We start from the raw sequence: 25,694 nt of genomic DNA, 5'->3' as shown, positions 1-25,694 counted from the left end.
GCGACTTTGAGCTTATTTTTCTGTAAAGTTGCTTGCTTACTTGGTGGTTGCGGGTTGCGTTTTTTTGGGCTTGTTTCCAAAGTGTACTTACTAACTTGTTTGCAAAAAAACGTATTATTATTTAAACCAGTATTTCCAAATATTTTCATGAATTTGTTTTGTGCCAGGGAGCATTTGTGTTGTTTAGAATGTTTCAAAAAAATATTCCACATTTTATTTCAAGATTTTTTGAAAATAGCAGATCTACAAGCTCACAACGCGTCACATCGTGACACGTTGTGAGTTTGTAGATCGGCTATTTTCAAATGCTGATGCATTGGTAGGTATAGTGCTCATGTGTCCTAGTTGTTTCTTTTGGGCATGTTTTCCTAGACCCGGTTGCTTATTTCTCTCACAAAACCCGGCAACATTGATTGACACCTTCTCCGTCCAATGAGAGCAGAGCAGAGCGGGGAGGAGGTGGGCCGTATTGTTAAAGCGGTAGTATTAGCAGTTAGTTTCCCAGCAGAGACACACAGACGTTGGACTGTAGTGTGTTTGTTATCTGTAGTTTGTCTGTACTTTAACGGAGCAGCAGTCTGTTGTCAAGCGAGCCGGGCCGTCTGTGTTGTTATGGAACTGGATAAAATGGACGAGAACGACTGGAAATACCACGGAGAAGGAAACAAGAGCCTGGTGGTCTCACACCTGCAGGTCAGACCACCGCTAGCATGGCGGCTAGGCTAAACGCGTCGCTTGTAGCTTGCCCGGGTCTCCGTCCGTCCTCCCAGGAGGACTGGGGCTGCCGCGTGAAACGTTGTATGATTCATATTTCCCAACGACGTATCGAAAATATGAAGGTATTTACATGTTGCTACGAATGTATGTAATAAACACGGGGTGATATAACGACATTCCGCTCGTGAAACTACTGTTTAAGTCGTTTTTTGTTGAAAAGCCTATTCAGAATTTCACATTCAATAACACGGCAGCGCGCCCTTCGCTGCTGCTGATCGGGAACGCGCCTCTGTGTGAAATTCTGAACCAGGCCGGTCAACAAAGCCGTTGTATTTCACTGCGGAAGATCATTGCATATCAGCATCACCCCGTTTTTACTACAGACATCTGTATGAACATGTCGGTAACTTCAAATTTGCGATACGGTGGTAGAAAATGGTTAAAAACCACAACTTTTTGCCAGGCACCCCCATTCCTCCTGTAGAAGGCACGGCTACAGAGTCCTGGAGCCACAGCGAAGGGTGAGGGCAGAGACTGGGCTAGGCCAGTGGTGGAAAAAGTACTCGCCTTTTTTTTTACTTAAGTAAAAGTATCAATACTGCAATGTAGAAGTACTCTGTAAACGTCCGTAATTCAAGATTTACTTGAGTAAAAGTAGGAAAGTATTGGTATCAAAATGTACTTAAAAGTACCAAAAGTAGAAAGTACAGAATGCAGAATGTCCCGTTTCACAAGTTCTTAAATGTACAAACTTATTTCGAAAATAGCAGATCTACGAGGCCTCGCATCGCGACGCATTGTGAGCTTGTAGATTGGCTATTTTCAAATAGTTGAAATGTTTATAGGGCTGAAGACGTTTTGTAATAATAATCAAAATCTGCAAAGTAACTAGTCACTAAAGTTTTCAAATTGTAGTGGAGTAAAAATATAATATTTGCCTCTGAGATGTAGTGGAGTAGAAGCATAAAGTACAGACAATTGGAAAAACTCCAGTAAAGTAAAAAATACCTCAAAATTGTACTTAAGTACAGTACTTGAGTAAACGTACTTAGTTACTTTCCACCACTGCGCTAATAGGCTAAGCTAACTTGTGAGTTTATTTGAGAATGTTGTCGTGGCTAAACTTTATGAATGAACGCAGAATGTCGCTCTACGTGTCGCACGGTGCGTGCCGCCCACGACGTGTGGCGACATGAACGCTGACAAAAAGTTGCCAAAGTGATAAATGGCAGCTTTTTAAAGAGCTCAACTCCCCCTGTGTGTGTGTGTGTGTGTGAGAGGGGGTTAGCATGTTAGCTCAGCATTAATCTATCGGCACATCCTAGGGTGTAAACGCTCTGGATGAGTCTGTGACGTCACATGCAGGAATTGTTTAGCGGAAAGGTTAGTGTTGCCAGGTTTTGTGAGAGAAATAAGCAAGCAGGTGTATGAAAACAAGTCAACTAAAACCTGGTATTTCCCCCTGGTAATTTGGGGGTCCTTGACTTGAAAATGTTTAAGAACCACTGGTTTAAACAACATTAGTTAACAAGCCCAAATAAGCAACTACACTCTAGATTAGAAACAAGCAAACGATTTTACAGAAGAATAAGCCTAAAGTCGCTTATAATAAGCGGACATGGCATCCGTGGGAAGTGCACTCAAAACAGACAGAAAACAACGTATTTGCAACCGAGGAAAAGCACAGACATATGTGAGGAAAGGTTTTTCTTTTTCCCATATGTTGGAATTACATTATTGTTATTTAGCAGCGACTTGACAAACTGAGTCGCGCGACGAAAAAAGGTCGTACACGCACTTATGGTGATGTGACGTCACTGATGCATCCTTTGTGTTTATTCTAGCCGTTAGCTTAACACGTCGAACTGCTAACGTCATAACACTTTATTCCTGGGTGAATTCCTTCAAAATTGTTTTCATGTTGAAGTTTTTTTTTTTAATGTTTTGAAAAGAACAGATTTACAAGCAGTAGGCCAAGTATAAAGTAGGGCTTAAGCGGTTAAAAGTATATTTTGAGTAAAAATATGAATATATCTATCTATAGAATGACTGATCATTTCCCCGGCTAACGTGGATAACTTTGTCAAGTCTTTGAAGTGGATTTGAGGCAAATGAAATCTGTGACTCTGAAGGTTTAATGTTGAGTCAAACTAGGGTTTTGCCTTGTTATAAAGTGAATAAAGCCAGTGATTCTAACAAGTCCATGTCAAGAACCACCAAACTGATACGTATCATGAACGAGCCCCCCCCCCCGGCTTTCAATGGTGTGGCGTTACTTTCTCTTTCTATTATATAGGGCCACAGACCCTATTTGAAATAATGTAATGCCAGGGACCCCCATCAGAGAAGATGTATGTTGTTATGCAGAGTTCTACAACTGTCTACTCTATACTGTTGGTGGACTGGAGAGAGTGCAAAGTAATTCTCGTGCATTCTCTCACTGGGCTCTAACTTCTAGCCGGTGAAATAATTGTGAAATTAAACTGCTCCTCATTTTGCTGAAGTTAAGAAACACTAGTCTATGGTTGAATGTATGCGACAGTGTCCAAGGAGAAACGGCATGAATGAACAAACACACACAGTGACATTTATGAGTCACAGTGAAGGAATGGATTTGTGATACTCTAGCGTTAACACCTCACATGAGTCACATCCCCCAGATGCTGGTACATGACACCAGCATGACTCAGTTAGCATAAGTACAGTGCCAGTGTGCTAGTAAACCTGCATTAGACAGAAATCAAGGTGTCCTAGTTAGATCCTTGTCTTATACTGTAGACTAGTGTGTGTGCCGTGAGAAAAGAGGTGTGCCATGAGAGTTTGGGACATGGGACAACAACCACACATTATTTTCTTTATTTACTACACCAGTATTTAGTTTGTGTGTACTCAATTCAGAGGTAAATTCTATACCCTAAAGAAATATAAATGTATATAAGCACTTTCAATCTGGCATCCCTATTTTGGGCATACATGTAATCTAAATTTTAATAGAAAGTGATATTTTTTGGTATGCACTGCGAGTGTTTGTCAAGTAACAGCTCTTTAATAAACAGAAAATACATTTTCAGGTGGGTTCCACATTTTTAACTTATCAGGAGAGAGTACATTTATCAGCTTCAATTTTATATCCCAATTTTGTCTGCTCATTTCTTTCAAGTGATCACTTCAAATATCACTTAAGTTTATCCTGTAGAAGTTCTCTCTCCTGATTGGATAAAAGTGTTATCCCGGCCTGATAAATGCATCTTCTGTTTATTAAAGATTAAAGAGCTGGACAGACAGGTAGACCTCTGTTACTGAATTAACACTGTATTATAGCAATGATTATTATAAGAATATATAGTTATTTAACACTTATTATAACATATGAATATCACTTGCCCTACCTTAATACCCCCCATAAAAAATAGTAATAATAATGTCACAATGCGACGCGTTTTTGTTATGGAAATAACAAAAACGATGGAGCTTGCACAAAGACGAATTTCACCCTCTGTTTTACACCTCTAAACCTGTGATGTGACAATGAAGTTTATTCTGATTGTGGCTCACAACTTGTGTGCTTATATCGGCTATTTTCACTAGGAATACAGGTGTGCCCATTGGTGTGTCTTGACAAAAGTTTGAAAACCACTGACCAGCACAGTATGATAAGACCATCACAGCTGTTAATGAAGAATTTATTTTTGTTTATAAGTGACTGTCTCTGCCTCCCCTTCGTTAAGCTGTCTAATAAAGTAGAACATGCACAGCCACTCATCCAGTGACTCACATTGTCTCTCCTGTCAACAGCATTCCAGGGTTCTACGGTTACTGAAACACTCCACGGAAGACTCTGAAAACGCTCCCCAGGTGAGAGAGAGAGAGTGCATTTGTTTGTTTCATATGGATATTGAACCTTAGTGTCCCTATTCTGGGGTGAACGTGAAAATAGCCGTTCTGCAGTCTAATGTCACCTATTTCTACAACAACAATCAAACAAACAATACTGTGATAGTGTCCCCTTGCATGAATAAAAATAGCAACATTGTGTGGACTTAATTTAAATAAAATAAAGACCAGCTAGCATTGTGGCAGAATCAAACTGTACTACTTTGAACCTGTTGCAGTAAAAAAAAAAAACGACAAGGAAGGAAACGAAAAAGGAATGGGAACACGGTGGCACTTTCCGGTAATGATACAGTACTGTTAGACTTGTGGACTAGAGAATGTGACATGCCCAACCCTGGTTCTTTTCAAGATGGTGCAAAAAATGTCAGCTTTTTGTGGCTTTCATTTTGCTCGTAGAGGTGTGAGAACACGGCAACTGGCACTAAAACACTCTCTCAGAAGGAACACTGCTACATTAGTGAACTCACTGAGCTAGACATCCCTTTCCTGGCACTCATGAAGATGCAATATGAAGACATTTGTGATTATCCCTATAATATAAATTAGCCATGAAACGGGTATGTAAGAGTTTTATCGGAATAAAAGATAAAATCTCACCCCATGATCCCTAGTCGTGACCAAATTAATTTAGCCCGATCTGAGTCATTTAATATTCAGTAGCTATCTGCTGACACTGAATCCTGATAGGAGCTTTATATCGTCTCGGTCTGCTGGAAGCTCTACAAGCTCAAAGCGCATCTCTTTGCACCGCATTTCGAGCTTGTAGATCTACAACTTTTGATACTTCAGTGTGACGCTGTGGTACGATCACGTAGGCCGTTAATTTACGAAAAGTTAAAACATGGAGATGCAAGGTTTCTGCCCGACAGCAACGGTATTTACCTAGGTTATACAGCTTGCACATTCCACACTGCCCAGTGCATCAGGGAAGTGAATAGTTCAGTACTGGCTAGCTGATCCTGTTCTTGCAACAGAAGAGTATTCTCTCTCGGAGGATGGCAAGCATCCATCGATTGGTCGGGTTTCAGCAGAAACGGCTTAGTGGTTTCACTTTGCCCCAATGCAAAGTGGTCGTTCTGCTGAACACAACAGCGTTTGAATGGTGTTTCTAGGACGAACACAGACAAAGTATTGTGTGTTTGTTTCCCACGTGCTGATGGGAGCAGTCTGGGTCTGATCTTTAAGAAGCTAACTTCCAAGCCCATCGCACTTTGTTTATGGGACCTAATGCCTGTTTTATACTTGGTTGTGTACCGAAAATAGCAGATCTGCAAGGTCACGGCTTATGGATCGGCTATTTTTGATGCGCGACACCAGCGCGCAACTAAATGTAAATCATGCTTGATAATAAGCAAACTTCACTGTCTATTCATTGTGGAATACATTCAAACTACTGTAGCTGTTATTTCCAGCACGTCCATCAACAGCTGATCAAAGCAAGCCATTCACGTTGTGGATAAAGCTCTGTTTAAAGTGTAAAATATATCATTTGGTGCCCTGACAGCAACGATATGATGGCTTTAAAATAGCGTAGCCAGATGACCATCTTTGAGATTGTGAGTGACATCACTAGTTATTACTGTAATTGCAATTGTTTTTGTTACTCTACCGGGAAGCCAACCAGAAGTTAGCTTACTTATACTGTACCAGGATGTGCAGAATGAATATCGTTGCTGTCGGGCAGGAACCTCTTATCTCCATATTCTAACTTTTTGTGTTTTTTCATAAATGAACGCCCTACTTGATCATACTAGAGCGTCACACAAAAGCATGAAAAGTAGCAGATCTACAAGCTCGAAACATGGCGTGAAGCGACGCGTTTTGAGCTTGTAGATCTGCTACTTTCGCTACTTTTGAATTTGAATCCCGAAAAGTAACAGTTTGACATAGGAGGTTTCCACCCAACAGAGACGATATAAACATTATCTTAATATGGAACCACCAAGCCAGGAACTCGGTGGAAGTGCCTTGCTCACAGGGTTTGTTTAAGATGATGTGAGACACGGTCTGGTGACTGCGGTTCTGCAATATTTAATGTATGCATCACGTGTGCTGGTCTCTGCCTTTCTTTCTCTGACTGTCTCTCTCTCCTTGTCTGTCTGTCAGACTACAGAACAGACTTACAGACACATCCAGAACATTGTTGACTTCAGTAAGAACGTCATGAGGCCTTTACTGGGAGACAAGTTCGTCCACAGTGGAGTAAGACACACACACACACACACACACACACACACACACACACACACACACACACACAGCATGAAAATACCAGTAGTAATAATGAATTGGTGTATCTTATAACTTTTATTTATTTTTTTACTACAGGAAGTGGTCAAACTGCCTCTCGAGTTTGTCAGACAGCTGTCAATCAAAGTTCAACACCAGAGACCAGGTGAGACGGCTGTTTGTTTGTTCATACATACTCTGTTTAATCTACTTTTACTTTATATTCTTACACCATACTCGGTTGACTCCGCCATGTTATAGAAATATTCACTATGGCAGTGGTTCTCAAAGTGGGGTCCGGGGACCCCCAAGGGTCCTTTGGGGGTACCAGCAAAATTAGTTAAAGTCAACAAACTGTTTTACAAAATTTGGATATTTCCTCATAGAATATATTGATAGTTTTTATAAACCTATCCACACATGTTACTGACAAGTTCTGTCTTCTAGAACAAAAACTGGTTATCTTATAAACAGATCGCTACTAGTATGGAGCCTGCATTTACAAACTGGAAAAAATACATTTCACATCTGAATTGGGACATTATATTTACAACTTATAAAAAAAAACTCATAACAAAACATCCTCTAAATTACTGCCAATTGCTGTAGATGTGTATGATTATATTGTAGTTTAATGGTTTATAGTAGAAGTGTATAACAAAGGTATACCATAATGTGTGTGTTGCAGAGTGGCGCTGTAACAAGGTGATGGACATCTACAGTGGCTGTGCTCTGTGCCTTCCAAACCTGACCTCACCTCCATGCAACCTGACCACACACACACCACCTCTCTGTATAGAGATAAAGGTAACACACACACACACACACACACACACACACACACACACACACACACACACACACACACACACACACACACACACAGCTGCTCTGCCCCTACGTCCGTCCGTCCACCCACTCACTCAGTGCGTGTCCTGTCCTTGGTGTGTAAGCTCATTAAAGATAGAAAGTTGCATTGCCTCTGCGGCGGGTTGTTGCTGACTAAACCAGAAAACAGCACCGTGCTGTTAGGAAATAGTTTGCATTCGAGGCAAATTAACAAGGAAAGGCAACATCTACGAAGCAAGCCCATATGCAGGCGTTGCTACAGAGCAGTGTTGACAAGAAATGCCAACGCAACAAAAGTAGCAATGTACCCGAAGGACCGGCACGCCGACTTCTATGATGAATGATTAGAGCTGTGTGACAGTTCCCCGTTCAACAACACTGGAGCATTAAAACAACATGGCCCAGTAAATTGTTGATTTAAGTGCATTGTCCTGTTTATGGCCCTGCAGCAATTACTCAAATCTAAGCTGATACAGAGCTGAGGAATCGGACAACAGAGTTGTTCTCACATTGATTCGGACATTACACTGACTTAACTCAATGGAGCTGGAAGCGTAAAGTCCCTTGCATGTCAGGTCCTACTGAGTAAAACGTTTGCGTTCACACATGCAGCCTCACTTGTCTAGATAACTTCCATGTTAAACACTGCATGTGTGAATGAGGCTACTGTCTGCCACACAGCACATGCTACTGACCTCATTATAATGTCATTACAATGTTATCTACTAGCTTCTCTGTCTGTCCAATCCCTTAAGACAGGCATGTGTTAACCATTTAAACCCTCTATACTTAGTAAACAAATACTTAGTTGATTGGGGTTGGCCCTGTATTTGGTCCACACTTTTCCCCTTTGTACACCAAATCTCTTTTGTAAATTTGCTGTAAATGGTGGATCTACAAGCACACAACGCATCGCAATGTGTCGTGAGCTTGTAGATCGGTTATTTTCAGCTAATGTTTCCCACAGAATAGGGATGCTAGGGTTGAAGTGGTTTGATAAATGAAGGGTTTTGTTCTCAGTCAGATGACATTTGACCAAGTTACCTGCACCGTGGTTCTGCAACACAAAACTCACCACTGTGTGTGTGTGTGTGTGTCTGTTTTGCATGTGTTTTGTTTTTCAGCCTAAATGTGGCTTCCTGCCTTCAGCTCGACATGTCAGTAAAGACATCAAAACCAAGATATGTCGCTTCTGTACTCATCAACACTACAAGGTAACTATACATTACATATGACATTGAAAGGTATTCAGTTACTGCACATATCACTTTGCACACTATACCCAAATGTTAACAGTACTTTATCATTGATGGAGACACACATTGCATTGCATTGCTGAGGTCAAATGGGAAGTGGGGGTGTAATAATTTAGCACAAAGTATTTAAAATGTGGCCGTTATGTCATATGAAACTTTACAAAACATGTTCGGTGACTTTGTTGTTTACTAGTTGTAGGTCACATGATCTCTATTGACATAGGGCTGCTCAGTTTGTGAGTGTGGGCCGTCGTAGCTGTTCCTCTAGGCCAGTGGTTTCTCAAACTTTTCAGGCCGTGACCCCCCAAAATAATCATATTTGAATTTGAACTGGGAACTCCCCATCCTGAGTTGAGGCATTGCATTTTGTTTCACTCCGTTCCACCGATAAATATTGTGAAAATAGCTGACCTACCAGCTCTTTCTTAGGTAATATTGGTTTGTTTACTGTGAGGAAACAATGTTGCACATTAAGCTAATCATCTGGGGACTCTCCCAAAATCATTTGGGGACCCCCCTGCGGGTCCCGACCTACAGTTTGAGAATCGCTGCTCTAAGCAGTGACGTGAGTCATTTGATTATGTATGGCTGGTATATTATGTTGGCAACAGATTGAAGTGACAGTGTTGTGTTTCTCCAGGTGGCCAACGGGAAGTGGAAGAGACCCAGTCTCTACTGCCCTCTAGACCTGTTCTCAGGGTACTACATCTACTATTACTTCTACTTTACTATTCCTGACACTTCTAATGCTATACTACTTTATTACTAATACTATATTACTCCTGTTACTTATTATATATTACTTAATTACTAATACTATTACTACTACAACAGCACTAATATACTTCTAATACATGATTTACATAAATGTATTTCCTTCCTAATTTGTTGGAGTTTTAACGTGTTGGTCGGAATGGTATCAATCCACTGACACTGTGTGTGTGTGTGTGTGTGTGTGTGTTTAGGAACAAGCAGAGAATGTACTTTGCCATCAAACACTTGATAGAAGAACCACAAAATAACTTTAAAATATTCAAGGTGAGTAGAACATTCTGTCTGTCTATGCGTCTGTCTGTCTGTCGGCCAGGGTGCTCAAGGTACTCTCTCTGGCTGACTCTCTCTCTCTCTCTCTCTCAGGGTGGTCAGTGTATATACGGAGGTAAAGAGGGCAATGAGGACTTCCAGGATTTGAACTCGCTCCTGCAGCACCTCAGACCTTACTTCCTGTCTGGAACGCCCAGGCTCAACGGTCACCTGGCCAACAAGGCTGTCCTTAATGACCTCATACAGGTACAAGACTGTGGTTGTACTGGTCAGCTCCAAGTACAACAGTATCAGACTGTGGTTGTACTGGTCAGCTCCCAGCACAACAGTATCAGACTGTGGTTGTACTGGTCAGCTGTGCTGTACCCATATTTCACGTACAGGTTAACCAGTGTTGAGCACTCTGTTGACATTCATTATTATAAAGATTAATCACACTAATTATAATAATCAAACACAGGTGTTGGTGAATGCTCTGCTGAACACCGGAGGGGAGGAGCGAGGGATGAGGTTGGAGAGAGGAGGAGGAGAGGGGCGGGGCTTCTGTGAGGCCAGCCTCCTCACTAGAGAGCTGATCAGAAACAGTAAGTCTGTCTGTATATGTGTCTGTCTACCTGCCTGTCTGGCATTGTGTTCATTTTCATACATATCGCTGCTTTTTTGTAAATTAGCACCCTAATTGATCATACTACAGCGTCACAAAGGCATCAAAAGTAGCTGATCTACAAGCTCGAAGCGCATTTTGAGCTTGTCGATCTGCTATTCTTGCTACTTTTGAATCCTGAAAAGTAACAGTTTTGCACACATGAGGTTTCCACCGACAGAGACGATATATAAATATGACCCATACTCTTGCATTTAGGATATTAACTTTTAGTTATATTCACTTAAATTGATTCAATTAATGAATTTACTGACAGAAAACATGATGTAATAGATTGAAACAGAATGAATACTGTTGACCCTGCAGGTTGCCCAGGTCTCCCTAGAGACTGCATTCTGTCCAGGATTCTTCACACTCAGATGTTGGACAGTTTGGACATCGAAGGTCTGCATCCTCTGTACCGCCGCCTGGAACAACACCTCAAACTGTACCCTGAAGACAGGTAACCAAAGCAACAGCACCCACAACTCTTAACCATAGCAACGACACATAAAACCTGAACCACTGCAACATCACCTGAAACTCTTAAAGCCGGGCTCACATTACAGGAGAACTTGGTGAGATTTTAAGTCGGAAACTCTCTCTACAATGGACGATCGTTCAAGGCTGATCGGAAGCTATTTTCCGCCCGAATGATGCTGTAGTGTGAGGGATCTAAAGAAGATCCAATCTTAATCCTCCGATCTGCTTACAGACGATAGGGTCGCTCTGACAATTATCAAATGATGATATTTATCTGGTCAACTATGTCCCGTCATCTGAGCGAGTGACTGAGACTACAAGGAGACAGACGTGAAGTGAATGAGAGGACTTTGGACATGGTGGCGGGTAGAAACAACCTGTTACGGGTGTGTTGGACAGCTGAGACTTGTCCATAAGTGGCACGAAGACGACTGACTATATAATGATGATAATAATTGTCTTTATTGTCCCTTCAGGGATATTCATCTTTACACTCTGTTTCAACAGAAAAACACTATAGCTCAAAATGACATAGCACATCACATAACGCCAAGACGATACACAAAGTCCCCAAAATACACAAAAAACATCCTACCAGTGAGGCAGTTTAATGCCACAATGGATAAAGAGGCAAAACTCCTACTAAAACTTGACGTTTTCCCATTTCAAAGTTCTGTATCGTCATCCAGATGGCATGAATTTGAATATGTAACTTTCCTCTTCTACCCCGGATTTGAACCCGGTTTCCTGCGCAAGTGCTGACAATGACATTTTTACCATTGAGCTAATAGAGCCGGCATGCTTGCTCTGGGATTACATTGAATATTGACCATAAGGTACAAATTCGAAAACAATATTCTTCATAAACTCCTGTGATGTGCCATTATTTTTATATCTTGTGTGTGCCCAGGGGTCCCCAGACACCACTTTGAGATTTAAAAAAAATTGCATTCATAAAATCGTTGTCCTAAAATGTTGATGTTCTCACAAGTATAATAGTATACAAATGTGTGTGTCAGGAGTCGTCTCCAGCTGGATGGACCGTATAATACAGCCTTCTTGGAGAGGATCCAGAAATGTCCTGCTGAAGACGATGGCTCTATGGATTACGCTGCAGCCAAGGTTTGACTCTACTAAAGCACTATAAACTACACTATAAACATTTACACACTGCACGACACTACACACATTTAAACATTGAATCCTTTGTTTTGTTTTGCTTGTTTTATTTATTGGCACAACAAGTTTATTTGTGTGTGAGTGTGCTGAAGTAGAGCTACCATTATGGGAGAGGCATAAGGGGCTGCGTAGTTGTTTTTTTGAGTGGAGGAGCGCTTTGGACACAAGCACTTCTACAAGCTTGCTATTTCTGTTCAAGGTGACAGACCTACTGCTAACAACAAGTATCTGTGTGTGTGTGTTGGGGCACAGGTGCATCAGTACCGTGTTGCCATGACGGCAAAGGATTGTTCCATCATGGTTGCCTTGGTTCCCTGTGGCGAGGATGAAAGGTGAGTAAGAAGATGACATGGTCATGATGGTCTCACGTGGTCAGAGGCCTACCGACAGGTCTGATGACATCTAAAGTCAATGTAGACGCCATTCAGAGATAATAAAAAAAAATTACTGCATTGCAGAACCAATGCAAATAATTTAGAGCGGTCCTTCATATTGGGCAGATTGGCTGAAAAGCAATCGTACTGATTGGCAGCTAACAAACCTAGCTGCAACGCTGTTCAAGCAACTACGCCAAATTTTAGACGTCACCAGACATATCACAGCAGTGTTAATTTTGTCGTAGTCTTTTGAATAAAATTATCCATTTAGTTTTTGTCACATTTTTGTCATCTGAAATGTTTTACTCTAGTTTTAGTCAACTAAATATCATCAAGATTTTTGTCGACTAAATCTACAGTTGATTTTCTGGGCTAAAGTGTCTTTTGGCGGGCTGTGATGGCGTCGCAATACCTGATTTACACTTAGAAAATTGCAGATCTGCAATTTTCGGAGCGCAACACCCAAGCATAACACACAACCAAGCATAAAATTACTTAGTTTCAAGCTTGTAGATCTGCCACTTTTGATGCTTGTGTGTGACGCTATAGTATGATCAAGTATAAATGTAACTGTTTGTTTTACATTCTTTTGCCTAATAAGAATGTCTATCAATCAATCAAAAGAGCGTTAGAACATGGAGATAAGAGGTTTCTGCCCGACAGCAATGATATATACAGTATATCAATAAAAGGAAGGGAGTGGTACGGTATGTTTTATTTTTGATCTGATACACCTTCACCTCTTGTCTTTCTCCCATTCCCTCTTCTTCTCCTCCTCCCTCCCTGCCTCCAGTCTGTCAGGTCAGATGAAAGCCAGAGACCTCCTGTGCTCCTCCAGGTCTTCTGCTCCTCGTTTCTCCTTCTCCATGTCCATCCTGGACCTGGACCCCAAGCCGTTCGACAGCGTCCCCCGCCAGCTGCTCCTGGACCACCAGATCGTCTCCTTCTACCTGAGAACCAAGGATCCTCTGGACAGGGAGCCAGAAGAAGACTGCTGCACCCTGCTCTTCCACCCCGTCTGAAGCACCGATTCGCCAACAAAAATAGCAGACCTACAAGCTTGCAAAGCATTCGCTTTGTAGGTCTTTCGCAAGCTTGTAGGTCTGCTATTTTTGTCGCGCGATGACGCGGCGATGGCACGCTGTGTGACGTGTCGCGCGATGACGCGGCGATAGCGAGCTTGTGCGTCCGCTATTTTTGCGACGGGGCATAAATTAGGCATGAAAAGAACCTCCATCGCTGCTGCTAAACCACCCCGGTCCTCCACAGACAGACAGACGGACGGACGGACACACGGAGGGCAGCCATGTGGAAGTGGCAACCTGGAATCATCTAGAGATGATTCCTACAACAACCACAAAAACCAACAAGTAATGAATGCTAAATAAATACGATAACGGACATTAATAAACTGAGGTCAAGTGTGTGTGAAGAGTTCTACTGTTGGAATGAGGAAAACAAATATCCCCAGGACTTCCTGTTACAATCTTCACACTGCTGATGTCTGGCCAATAGGAGTTTTTTTTTGGCTAATAGGACTGGGGTTGGTGGTACAGGACTGTAGGTTTGAATGACACTGCTTCTACGACCTCAGTCGCATGACGTCTGCGGGGATCGAACCTACGACCACCTTGAGCGAGCCACCGCTCGCCTGGGCTGTGGGGTCAGGTCACCTGGGGGGTGGGGGTCACCAGTACCACTACAACAGGAAGTAATGGATCGGAACCAAAACTTGACCCTTTCCTCACAACGCCCACCTGTCAATGCAGGAACCCAATCGGAGCTCACAGAGGGCCGATCTCATTAAGATTTCCTGTTTTTTTTTTCCTTTTTCTTTTGTCTGATTTTTAATATTATTTATTGGAAATGAATGGGCTTATTATTTTTTTCTCTTTTTTTTGTTTTTAAATTGGATCACTGATTCGCCTCCTGGATCCCTAACGGGGGTGTACGTGGCGACGACCCCAGATCCTAATCTGACCACGCCTCCTCTGCAGTGTCCATGACAACACTGTCGAAGGTGGAATGGTGACAAAAAAAATTATTCACTGTTTCTCAATGTTTGCCTAAAGCCCACCATGGGTCCAAAAGGACACTTTAGGGTATGTAACTCTGAGAGTGTATTTTATTTTAATTTTAATTTTTTACATCTTTGGACCCTAACTGTAAAATTCTCAGTGTTCATGAGTAAACAGACCTATGTAGGGCCATTTGGACCCGACATTGAGAACCATTGACTTAATTGATGAGTGAAATAACCTTGACTTGTGCGTATGTGATGTCATTTCCTGACCTCAGCCATATTTGGTAAAGTGATTGTAGGTCCGGGTTGCACCAGAGCCATACATTGACAAACTTGTTTTTAGTGCACTATTCTGTGTGTCGGCCATTTTGTCACACTGTCCAAATTCTAAGGTCATAATATTTAAGTTTTTTGAGAGCACCCTTTTCTTAACTTTGTGTTGAAACATGGATGCTGCTGCTAGCAGCGTTTGTTTACATATCATCACCATGGAGACGCACCAGTCATGGAGCACAACACTTGAATCCAACATGACTAGTGGGAACTAAAACCGCCAAACTGTGTGTTTGTTTGTACTTACAATAAAGATGGCGAAGCATCTAGTGTCCAATCCGGCGCAAACAACTTTATTGACATTGTCAACCAGTAGATAGGTGTCCTACCTGGCGCCAGGGTCTGAATGGAAGAGTAGGGAGTCCACCTCCAACCACTGTAGATGAACTAGTTAAATGCAGTGGTGGAAAAAGTACTAAAATGCTTTACTTCAGTAAAAGTACCAATACTGCAATATAGAAATACTCTGTTACAAGTAAAAGTCCAGAATTCAAAATTTACTTGAGTAAAAGTACAAAAGTATTGGCATCAAAATGTACTTAAAGAAGTAAAAGTAGTAAAATATTTGAAAATAGCCCATGTATAAAATAGGGCTAAAGTGGTTAATGTATGTTTTATCATTATATAATGATTTATATCTGAAAAGTAACTAGTAACTAAAGTTTTCAAATAATTGTAGTGGAGTAATAAAAGTACAATATTTGCCTCTGAGAGTAGAAGTAAAAGTATTGGAAATTAGAAACACTCAAGTAAAGTACAAATACCAAAATTGTACTTAAGTACAGTACTTAAGTAAATGTACTTAGCTACTTTCCACCACTGGTTAAATGTATATACTAGTCTTAACATACAGATAACCCTTTACTTATGTCCAGGATGGTAGCTTTAATTATGCTGGGTGAGTGGAGTCAGACGGACTCTTGACTGACTGTCGGAGTCTTGCTCAAGGACACGCCATATAGCGGTTGTGGGAATTGAACCGGTAACCTTACATACAGGACACTGTATCTACAAGCAGTATTTGCAGCTTCTACTTACACCAAAAAGATGTCAGAAAACTAAAAAATCTACAAGCTCACAACGTGTAGCGATGCAATGCGCTGTGAGCTTGTAGATCTGCTGTTTTTGCTAATCGTAAGGCGAAGTGTATATAGGGCTTAAAGCCCTATGGGTTGAGCTTGTATGACAAACAAGTTAGCGGAGGCATGTGTATTTTAATTCAAACGGTAAAGGCAAATCAATAAAAAAACAAAACAAACTGATAACAGTTGCTTAACAACAACCATAGAGTGCATGTTGTCGCTGTCGGGCAGAAACCTTGTATCTCCATATTTTAAAACGATGTTTTTAACAGTTTTGGACATGTGAGTTTTCCACCCGACAGACTATTAAAAAGCATTATGGGGGGGGGGGGAATGAGCGCCCTCGAACATATTCCAAAATATGAACTTTGAATTTGTACGCTTAAACAATGGTGGATATCCATAATGGTGCACTAAAACATAAATAGACGAGCGGGCGTCCTCTCTGCCGCTCAAAGAGCACAAACCACTCCCTTTGTGTTTTTAAACGTAATAATAGGTCAATAAACAAATACTATAGTATTTAACAGCATAGTATTTATGATTAACGTAAATACTATGCTGTTAGTCATGTACTAACAATACTTTTGGGCAATACAAGAGACGTACTTTTGGAGTAAACTTTTCTGTTGCTTTTCTCATGTAGTTCCTTGCTTCCATTGGCCTTTAGGGGGCAGTGTTTAACACCTTGAGTGTGAGGGGGACACTGCATAGAGGTATTCTAATAATGATGTTATTAATATTGTGGGAAGAGGTTGACAGTTAGACAGGTAAGCAAGCAGACAGACAGAAGCTGCTACTCTGCTGTGTTTTGTGCCATAAGTGCTTGTTGTGTGTTGGTTGTGCGTTTGAGCACATTTCTCTCCTGCACAAGGGTGGGGGTGTGTGTGTGTGTGTGTGTGTGTGTGTGTGTTAGTGCCTACATGTTCTGTCATGGCTGTGTGTGTGTGTGTGTGTGTGTGTGCATGCAAGAGTGTGTTGATGTTTAAACTGCTTGTGTCCCACAGTTCACCTTTTTTAATTCCTGTGTAAACTATAACAGGATAGATTATGTAACGTTCAGTAATGCCTCCATATTGTCTGGTTTTCTCCAATGCTTAATTTATACTCCATCCCACAAAATAATAGAAGATATACAAGCTCATAGTGCGTCGTGTCACGACACACTGTGATCTTGTAGATCTGGCTATTTTCTTCTTATGACAGAGTATAAATCGGGCATCAGTGTGGGCCCGACCCACAGGTTGAGAATCACTGATTATAATGAGGAAGGGACACGGACGTCTCCACAGACTACTGCTAGTTCAGTGGTTTCACACTGTCAAGGACCCCCTCATTGATAAGTATCTGAAAAGAGTTTGTGTGCCAGGGTTAAAGTTTTACATTTTGATGTTATATTAACACATTTTGCTGGGGGTCCCCACCAGACCCCACTTTGAGAACCACTGAGCTAGTTCATGTTATTCACCTGGTATCCAAGGACTGAACGGATCCCTGGTTGGAACACTACAATGAAAACCCTCACAACCGGGTGTCTAGCAGCTCTGACACTGCTGTACCTGGTAGCTAGCAGTACTGAAGTCTGATCTACTGCTGCTTTTCTATCCTAATAGTACTGCTGGTTTTCTATCCTACCAGGACCTCTAGTACTGCTGGTTTTCTATCCTACCAGGACCTCTAGTACTGCTGGTTTTCTATTCTACCAGGACCTCTAGTACTGCTGGTTTTCTATTCTACCAGGACCTCAGGGCTAACTACTTGGTTAGACCTGTGATACCAGGTGAATATCAGCAGCTTATTGGTAGCTGTAGTTTGTGGCACTGGGCTGTTGTGTGTGTCCATTCTCTGCTCAACTTCCAGTTTGACACCTTTAACTGGTAACACTTGAGAGACGTGTCCCTCTGTCTCGTCTACACATTCTCACTCCCAACTCATAATAGGTTGACAAAGAACACAAAAAGACTCAAAGTTTTTTAAACCAGACAGTTGCGCCATCAGAAGCTGACTTCTGACGTACCTCAACACCGCTAGAGTTGCATACCGATGTGGTGCAAAGCCTGCCGCGTCAAACGTCTGACCTTTGGTCGGATGTTGCCTGTGTAGGACCTGGGTGCGAGAATGTGTTGATCTTGCCTGTCACAACGTACGAGGCATTGCTAAAGCTAAGTGCATTATGAGTTTTGATGACCAGGTGGACTGGGTCTAAATGAGTCCCTGATCAGAACGCAAACCAGCAGCAGTCTGAATGTTCTCTGTGTGATGATTGGGTTCGATGCTGCTGCTTCCTACCAGCTTGTTTACAAAACAAAACGTCAGACTGAGCACCTTAAACCAAAGCAAAACTTTACAACCAAATAATGCCACCAGTTCACGATTGGAGCTGAAAAGTTGCTTTGAGGGTGGAGAGACAGGCACACAGAGGGGCCGAATCACTTATCTCTTCTCCTGTGTTCAGCTGATTATGTCACAGGAAAAGATCATGATATAATGGACCTTTAGTCTTGTTTATCAGGGTCACATGAGGCTGTAACAGTCTTGTATGCAACTTGTGGTTCCATTGTAGCTACAGTAGCATGCAATAACTATAAGACGTGTATGACCAATGTTAACAATAACTGACGATGCAAGGGGTTGTGGAGAAGCCATGATTTCTCCCAATAATAGCTGGATAGATAATCTTATGAGTTGACTAACTTATTTAGTGTCAGAGTTAAAACTCGCTGTACAGCAAAGTAAGGTTGTCTGTTGAAATGTAAAACATAATTCTTGAGTGACGTAATGAAGAATGTCTGTTGACTGCATTCACACAAGGACAGTGAGACGAGAGCACATGCAGCATCTGGGTCAGGAATGAACGCTGTTGGTTCTTACGTCCTCTGTATCCTGGCTCAGACCTTCTGCCAGTCTAAACGCACTGAAGCGTTCAACAGACTAAACCTAATCCATTTGGATTAAACAAGATCTAAACCAGGTCCAAACAGACTTAAACTAGATCCCAACAGTTTATATCTGACACAGTCTGTTACGGTCTAGTTTAAACAATCTTAACCAGATACAGACTGAACCATATCCAAGTAGGCCAAGCCAGATCTAAACAAACTAAACTAGATCTAAAATGACTAAACCAGATTCTACTCAATTGCATCACCTCTGGGATACAAAGAGTTAAACACTGTGTGTGTGTGTGTGTGTGTGTGTGTGTGTGTGCATGCAGTCATAGGGCTATGAAGAGCCAAAAAGAACCTTGAAATTAATTCTGCTGTTAAGAATTCAGATGAGACAAAACTTTATTTAATCCCTAATGGGAACATTGGTTGTTTTAAGTAAAGTACTTATCTTTAGTGTGCTACATTTAAGTACTTTTAACTCCTGAAACGACCAGGTCATCATTGTCTAAATCTGTCTTCTCTCCTCTAGAGTCCGTAGGAAGGATTAACCCTTAATTTATACAAATAGCCGATGTGCAAGCTCACGAGTCGCATGGCGACGTGTTGTGAGCTTGTACATCGCCTACTTTCGATAACTAAAGTATAAATGAGGCTTAAACAGGAGAGAATCACAAGCACTGGCATTAATAAGAAGCTTATATTAACTGCTGGTGTACGTCTGTATATAGCTGAGAGAAATAAAAGACTGTAATATTGATGAGAAAAGTACTTTATTTCAGAATACAAATGGGACGTTGCTGTCTGGCATTTTGTATTTAAATGATTTATTTTTCTATATCTTTAAGTTGTTGGTAGCGAAGTCAGAGCGCTCCTCCGCTGGGCGCTCTGGCGACCGCAGGAAGAGAGCAGAGTCGTTACAACAGAGCTGTTTATATTCAATAAAAATGATTTTTAAAACAACGCCTATGTCTTTTGTTGTTTTTATTTGAGATTTGAAAAATGTCGACATGTTATTGCTATCATTGTGAAAATGCCAGTTTTACTTAAAGGTAGGGTAAGTGATATTTTTGGGTAAAATAATTAAGTTTGTTATAACTTGGTTAAAGCTCTATTCTGATAGTGCTAGTATAGAGTTTGTTCAGAACAGGGGTCTCCCTCTCTCTCCTGCACTATACAATATGTTCAGGTGGGTTGCCAATTTCAGTCGATCAGGAGAGAGTACCATTTATTAGCTTAGCTATTTCTCCTATATCCTGTGTGAGTTCTCTCTCCTGATTGGATAAAATTGGTATCCTGAGCTGAAAATCTATTTCTGTTTATTAAAGAGCTGGATTAGAGAGACAGAGATCCCTGTTACTGAACCAACACTATAGCAGTGTTTCTGAACCTTATTTGGGCCAGTGTCCCCTATCCAATATTCAGGTCCCTTTACACACCCAACTAAAATGTAAGCTTTATTTTTATTGTGTTGCTTATATAATTTAGAAAACATCTAATCGATTTCCAAATATCAAATTTTACATTAAACTGGACCGTTGGTGTTATTATTAGCTTACTTCCCAGGGAGAGACTGTTGCGATTATACAGAATTGTATATGGATGTCAGGCCCGGTCACATCAGGCCTGTTATGGTCAGTATCATGTTTTGATTGATTGATTGAATACTTTATTAGTCAGAAATGTAAACGGCACGAGGTACAGACAGACATTTGGGCTAAAAGGATAACACAAAAAGGTCCTGGGGACTTGTTTCCATTGTGGTCCTATGTATTCAATTAATCAACATAGCATAAAAAAAACACCAATACATATCAACAAATGTAAAACACTATGGGCCCTATTTTCGCCGGTGCATTACCCATTATCCCTTCACTTCTTTGCCATTTTTTAAATATTTTTAAAAACATTTTCAAATAGTTCAACAAGCCGATCTACATCGACACGTTGTGAGCTTGTAGATTGGCTAGTAAAAATGGCAAAGAAGTTTAGAGATAATGGGTAAAGGCACTGGCGAAAATAGGGCCCTATATGTACAAAGTAGAAAAGAGGGGGGAAATTTGTATCATGGTCAGTATTGATGACCAGTACCTTATTGACACAATGAAATTAAAAAAAGACATGTTTTGTTTCTTATACATTTTATTTAACTCAATGTTGGCCTCAAATCACAGCACTGATTCCAAATGGTCCAATTGAACCACTTGAACCCTTTATACTCTCCCCCTCTACATCAAATCTCTTCGCCGAAAACAGAAGATCTACAAACTCACTCAACGTTATGAATAGGAATAGGAATGCTAGGGTTCAACATGGTTAAGTGTGTGTATATGTGTATTATATAATCAGTGTTGTGTAATTATTGTGTTGTTCTGTGGACACATGTATTCTGCCTACTGATACTTATTTCAATGGTCAGTTTGCAGAATGTGTGTGTATGTGTGAGAGAGAGAGAGAGAATTGCAGCTTCTCTCAGTGAGATAAAAAGATTACATTAACTGGCAGTTTGAATAGATTAGACCTGTGTGTGTGTGTTTACGTGTGAATAGAGAAGCTGTGACTGTGTGTGTGTGTGTCCATTGCGTTGTGTTACTGTACGTGTGTTGTGGGTGTGCATTGTGTGAACCAGGTTGAATGTTTACATTTTATTACTGGTTTTAAGTGGTCTTACAGAAGTGTGTGAGTGCATGGCATGCTTGCGTGAGTATGTGCATGGCGTGTGTATATGTCTCTGTCTAAGCGCTAAAAGACTTGATCAGCGCTTCGATGGCGTCTTTGGGTCCGAGGAGTCTCAGGAGAGACTTGAAGGACTGTGGAGCTTCTTCCACTAAACTGGAAGACATCTGGACCGCTGAGGACACACACACACACACACACACACACACACACACACACACACACACACACACACACACACACACACACACACACACACACACACACACACACACACACACACACACACACACACACACACACACACACACACACAGATCGACAGACAGTTATTTCATTAGTCAGTGTAAGTCTAATATGCTGCACTAACTGCAACAAAATAACACTTATTTTGTCATATCATGCGACTTCATGCCATGATATATGTGATATACAGTATGTGACATCATTCCTTGTCATGTGATACATATGTGATGACATTATCGTGTGACAAATATGACTTCGTGACATTGTCATTGGACATCATGTGAGACTTGGCCAAGTGATATAATACCATGTGTGACATACTGTATTTCAGTGGTTCTCAACCGTTTCTGGATCAGGGCCTGCACTTGAAAATCTCGAAAGCGCTCACGGCCCACCCATCTGACCACTTAACACGGCAGCTGGATGTTAAGTGGTCAGATGGGTGGACCACGTGCATTTTCAGAGCATGTTTATTTTAACGGTTTATAGGTATCATTAAGAATGAAATAGTCATTTTGAGACAGAAACGTTTTGGCAGGAGGAGAACTGCATTTTATGGCGCATATTATGGCCTTTTACAGGTATACTGTAACCACTGGCATATTGTCTGATTGGGCAAGAATGTTGAAATATAACCATCAAGAATGAAACCAAGCCATTCTGATGCAGAGGTAAGAATCACTGCTGTATTTGATGTCATATTGACATCACATAGTGTGATTACTCACCCATTTCGGATGCTGTCAATGCACTGAATGGGACATTATCACGTTTAATCAGACTATTGATTAGTCTATGTACTGTAGGTGAGATACTGACCTACCCACGTTTAATCAGACTATTGATTAGTCTATGTAGGTGAAATACTGACCTACCCACGTTTAATCAGACTATTGCTTGGTCTAATCAAGAGATACTGACCTACCGACGGGGCTCAGTAGGTGTTTTGTATAAAGTATAGTTTTGGACCGCGACCAAGCGAACTTGATCCACGAGAGGCACCACCGAGCGCGCTAAAGCGAGCAAGTTGCTGTGCCGAACGTTGCGAAGTTCGCTTGAGCCGACTCAGCACCGTCCGAGTTATGTACCGATAGGCACAGAATCGTACATCATGTTTTGGGGTGAGTGTTTGACTCAACTTTCATCAACCCACAGAATAACGACAAAACACCTACTGAGCCCCGTCGGTAGGTCAGTCTCTCACCTACTTAGACCAATCAATAGTCTGCTTAAACGTGATAATGTCCCTTTCAGTGCATTGACAGCATCCGAAGCCGGTGGATTACTGTAATTCTTTCACATTATTTTAACATTAATCCATCAGCACACCAGTATGAAGGACCAGTACAAACATATTACCTGTCTCTGGGACCTTGGTCAGCAGCTCAATTTTAGGAGTCACCTGACCCTCTCTGGACACGACCACTGACCAATGAATGAACAGCAAACAGCTAGAGGAGACAACACTGACCAATGAATGAACAGCACACGGCTAGAGGAAACACAACACTGGCCAATGAATGAACAGCTGTAACAAATGTAATATAGGTGAGAAGAGGAAGTGACATCATTTACCCAGGAAGTTGAGGGTGGTTTATAGTCATGACCTCTGACCTACAGCCTCCAGGAAACGATACAACAGGCGCATACTTCTCCTGGAGAGAGATAGAGAGAGGGGGGGGTTACGTTATGTTGTATTGAGCAGAGAAACATCTGTCACATCCAGTATATTTGTATTATCAGTGCATCATAATCACTCTCTCTCTCTCTCTCTCTCTCTCTCACACACACACACACACACACACACACACACACACACACACACACACACACACACACACACACACACACACACACACACACACACACACACACACACACACACACACAGGGGAGCGGACACTTGGGAATTAGAAGGTTCCCAGTTCGATCCCTGGCTTCCCCATGGTGAGCGTCAAAGTGTCCTTGAGCAAGACACTGTGTCCCATTCTTTCCTGAGCACCAGCGTATGTTTTGCATTGTTTTCAATGGGAGCTCTGCATTTTTATGCTATGCTGGAAACAGCAGCATTGTGACGAGGTGCTGACCGTCTATTCTGCACTTCAGGTCAGCACGTCAGGTGTTTTTATCTGGGCACCCACAGTTGAAATATTTTGGGAGCATTGTTAGGAGAGCGCCTTGCGTTTTCAGCTGGGGGAGAAAAAAATGCTTTGGTGGAGACACAGCCTAATTGCTCCTGATGAGCAGGTTGGTGCCTTGCATGGCTTACTCCACCGCCAGTGTGTGAACGTATGTGAATGGGTGAATGTAATGCACTTACGCTTTGGATACACACACACATACATGGTAAAAAAAATGGTAAATGGTAAAAAAAAATTTTTTTTTTACCATTCTCACACACACACGCGCACCTGCAACATTCAAACCTATCAACCAGTCAGTCTGTCTTTTTATACTAAATACTTGAGCTGGGCTCAGATTACAGCATCGGGCACACTACAGGATAATCTAGATTCTCTTATAAGATCATCTTAAACACGCACACACTACAAGATTTAAAAATAATGCGGCATCACACACTACAGGATTCATTTTTTTTTTTTTTTTTTCTTATAATTTTTATCCCGCGATTTTCTAACCCTTATTTTTTCACCCGGTGCCAATTTCTAAGTGATCCTGGGCGCTACACTCCCCTCACCAGCCTAGGGAGGTCAGGGCCGAGCCATGCCTCCTTCAATGCGTGAGAGCCAACTGACCTTCTTGTCACCTGACAGGGGGGAGTTTCCCTGGTTGGAGGTAGCGCGTGGAAGGAACACGTTATTCCAACCAGTTCCCTTCTCCTCCATCAGGCGCCCCGGCTGTCATGGGGGAGGCGGTATAGCGACCAGGATTACTACATGTTTTTGTGAGGGTATTAACTACCCTGAGAGACACGGGGAGAACATGCAAACTCCACACAGAGTAGGCCCTTTCGCCAACCCCACCTAGGGTATGGGCGCTGATGACGCGGAGGAGAAGACACGCCCCAAGCGCCCACAGCGTCCCCGGCGGGAATCGAACCCAGGACCTTCTAGCTGTGAGGCGACAGCGCTACCGACTGCGCCACCGTGCCCCACACACTACAGGATTCTTGCCAGAACGCAGCACCTCACATCATTTCATCTCACGTCTTCGCATGCGGCAGCAGTAGCAGATATAAATGAGCCGGTTAAACTTGCAGTGGTGACGACAAGGTTGTAATATGTCTGAGAAGACACATTATAAACAGTCGCCTTGCCACAGGCTTAGCTGCACAGGTTGTTAGGACCGGTCGCCGTGCCAAAAGTCCTCTCATTCACTTCCATGTCGCCGTTCCAGATAAATATCAAACCTGTGTGAAAACCATCTAGACGGCCCCTGACCGTCCTTTGAGCAAATGGGGAGGGTTAAAGTTGGATCTTTGAACCGCTCACACTAGAGGATAATCGCTCCCAATCTAAACTGGGGCAGGGAACGCCTTATGTTCAAAGCAAGCTTGAAAAAAACAAACAAAAACTTTTAAGTGGTTTAAATAGAAGACTTGAACACACCAAGTAATAAATACAACCTCATCTCTCTCTCTCTCTCCTTCCTTTGTTCTCTCTCTGTTCTTCAACAGAGTACACCAACATCTTCTAGTCATTATGAGCATGTAACCCCCCCCTCTCTCTCATCTCTCAGTTAGTGGGGTCTTGTCTCTTTACGCTTCTCTCTTTCTTCTTCTCTAAAAGACAATCTTAGAGACATTGTTTCCAGAACT

General features: G+C 41.9%; 2 protein-coding genes across 3 annotated transcripts in view; one reads left to right on the top strand and one right to left on the bottom strand.

Annotated features, from left to right (window-relative positions):
* Positions 1 to 502: 502 nt before the first annotated feature.
* Positions 503 to 19,949, top strand: ippk (inositol 1,3,4,5,6-pentakisphosphate 2-kinase). Of its 2 annotated transcripts, XR_013932936.1 has the most exons (15): positions 503 to 693; positions 4,513 to 4,572; positions 6,718 to 6,813; positions 6,940 to 7,006; positions 7,529 to 7,647; positions 8,814 to 8,903; positions 9,586 to 9,644; positions 9,911 to 9,983; positions 10,083 to 10,235; positions 10,450 to 10,573; positions 10,960 to 11,095; positions 12,135 to 12,237; positions 12,547 to 12,626; positions 13,465 to 17,789; positions 17,876 to 19,949. XR_013932936.1 is itself a non-coding variant. In XM_080424389.1 (14 exons), the coding sequence occupies exons 1-14, from the start codon at positions 613 to 615 to the stop codon at positions 13,691 to 13,693; spliced, it is 1,470 nt and encodes a 489-aa protein (XP_080280515.1). In that variant the 5' UTR covers positions 503 to 612; the 3' UTR covers positions 13,694 to 19,949. The 2 variants fall into 2 exon arrangements, 1 of the variants encoding a protein (XP_080280515.1); XM_080424389.1 differs by having other exon boundaries at positions 13,465 to 19,949.
* Positions 19,950 to 21,128: 1,179 nt separating this feature from the next.
* Positions 21,129 to 25,694, bottom strand: part of cenpp (centromere protein P) — a 101,937-nt gene continuing 97,371 nt past the window's right edge. The window contains exons 7-9 of the mRNA XM_080424391.1: positions 23,492 to 23,571; positions 23,276 to 23,367; positions 21,129 to 21,845 (exon numbers count right to left, since the gene is read on the bottom strand). Coding sequence (XP_080280517.1) covers positions 21,730 to 21,845; positions 23,276 to 23,367; positions 23,492 to 23,571 — 288 coding nt within the window. The 3' untranslated portion in view covers positions 21,129 to 21,729. The remainder of the gene's footprint in view (positions 21,846 to 23,275; positions 23,368 to 23,491; positions 23,572 to 25,694) is intronic.

This window comes from Gymnoscopelus braueri, assembly GCF_963280865.1.
Source record: "Gymnoscopelus braueri genome assembly, chromosome: 3".
NCBI lineage: Eukaryota > Metazoa > Chordata > Actinopteri > Myctophiformes > Myctophidae > Gymnoscopelus > Gymnoscopelus braueri.
This window is presented reverse-complemented; position numbering and strand designations above follow the sequence as displayed.

Bases quoted from the DNA above. Each gene is read 5' to 3' on its own strand.
- ippk (XM_080424389.1), top strand. From the start codon at position 613: ATGGAACTGGATAAAATGGACGAGAACGACTGGAAATACCACGGAGAA. The intron at 9,645-9,910 runs GTACTACATCTA...GTGTGTGTTTAG, and splicing joins CCTCTAGACCTGTTCTCAGG to GAACAAGCAGAGAATGTACT. The intron at 12,238-12,546 runs GTTTGACTCTAC...GTTGGGGCACAG, and splicing joins TGGATTACGCTGCAGCCAAG to GTGCATCAGTACCGTGTTGC.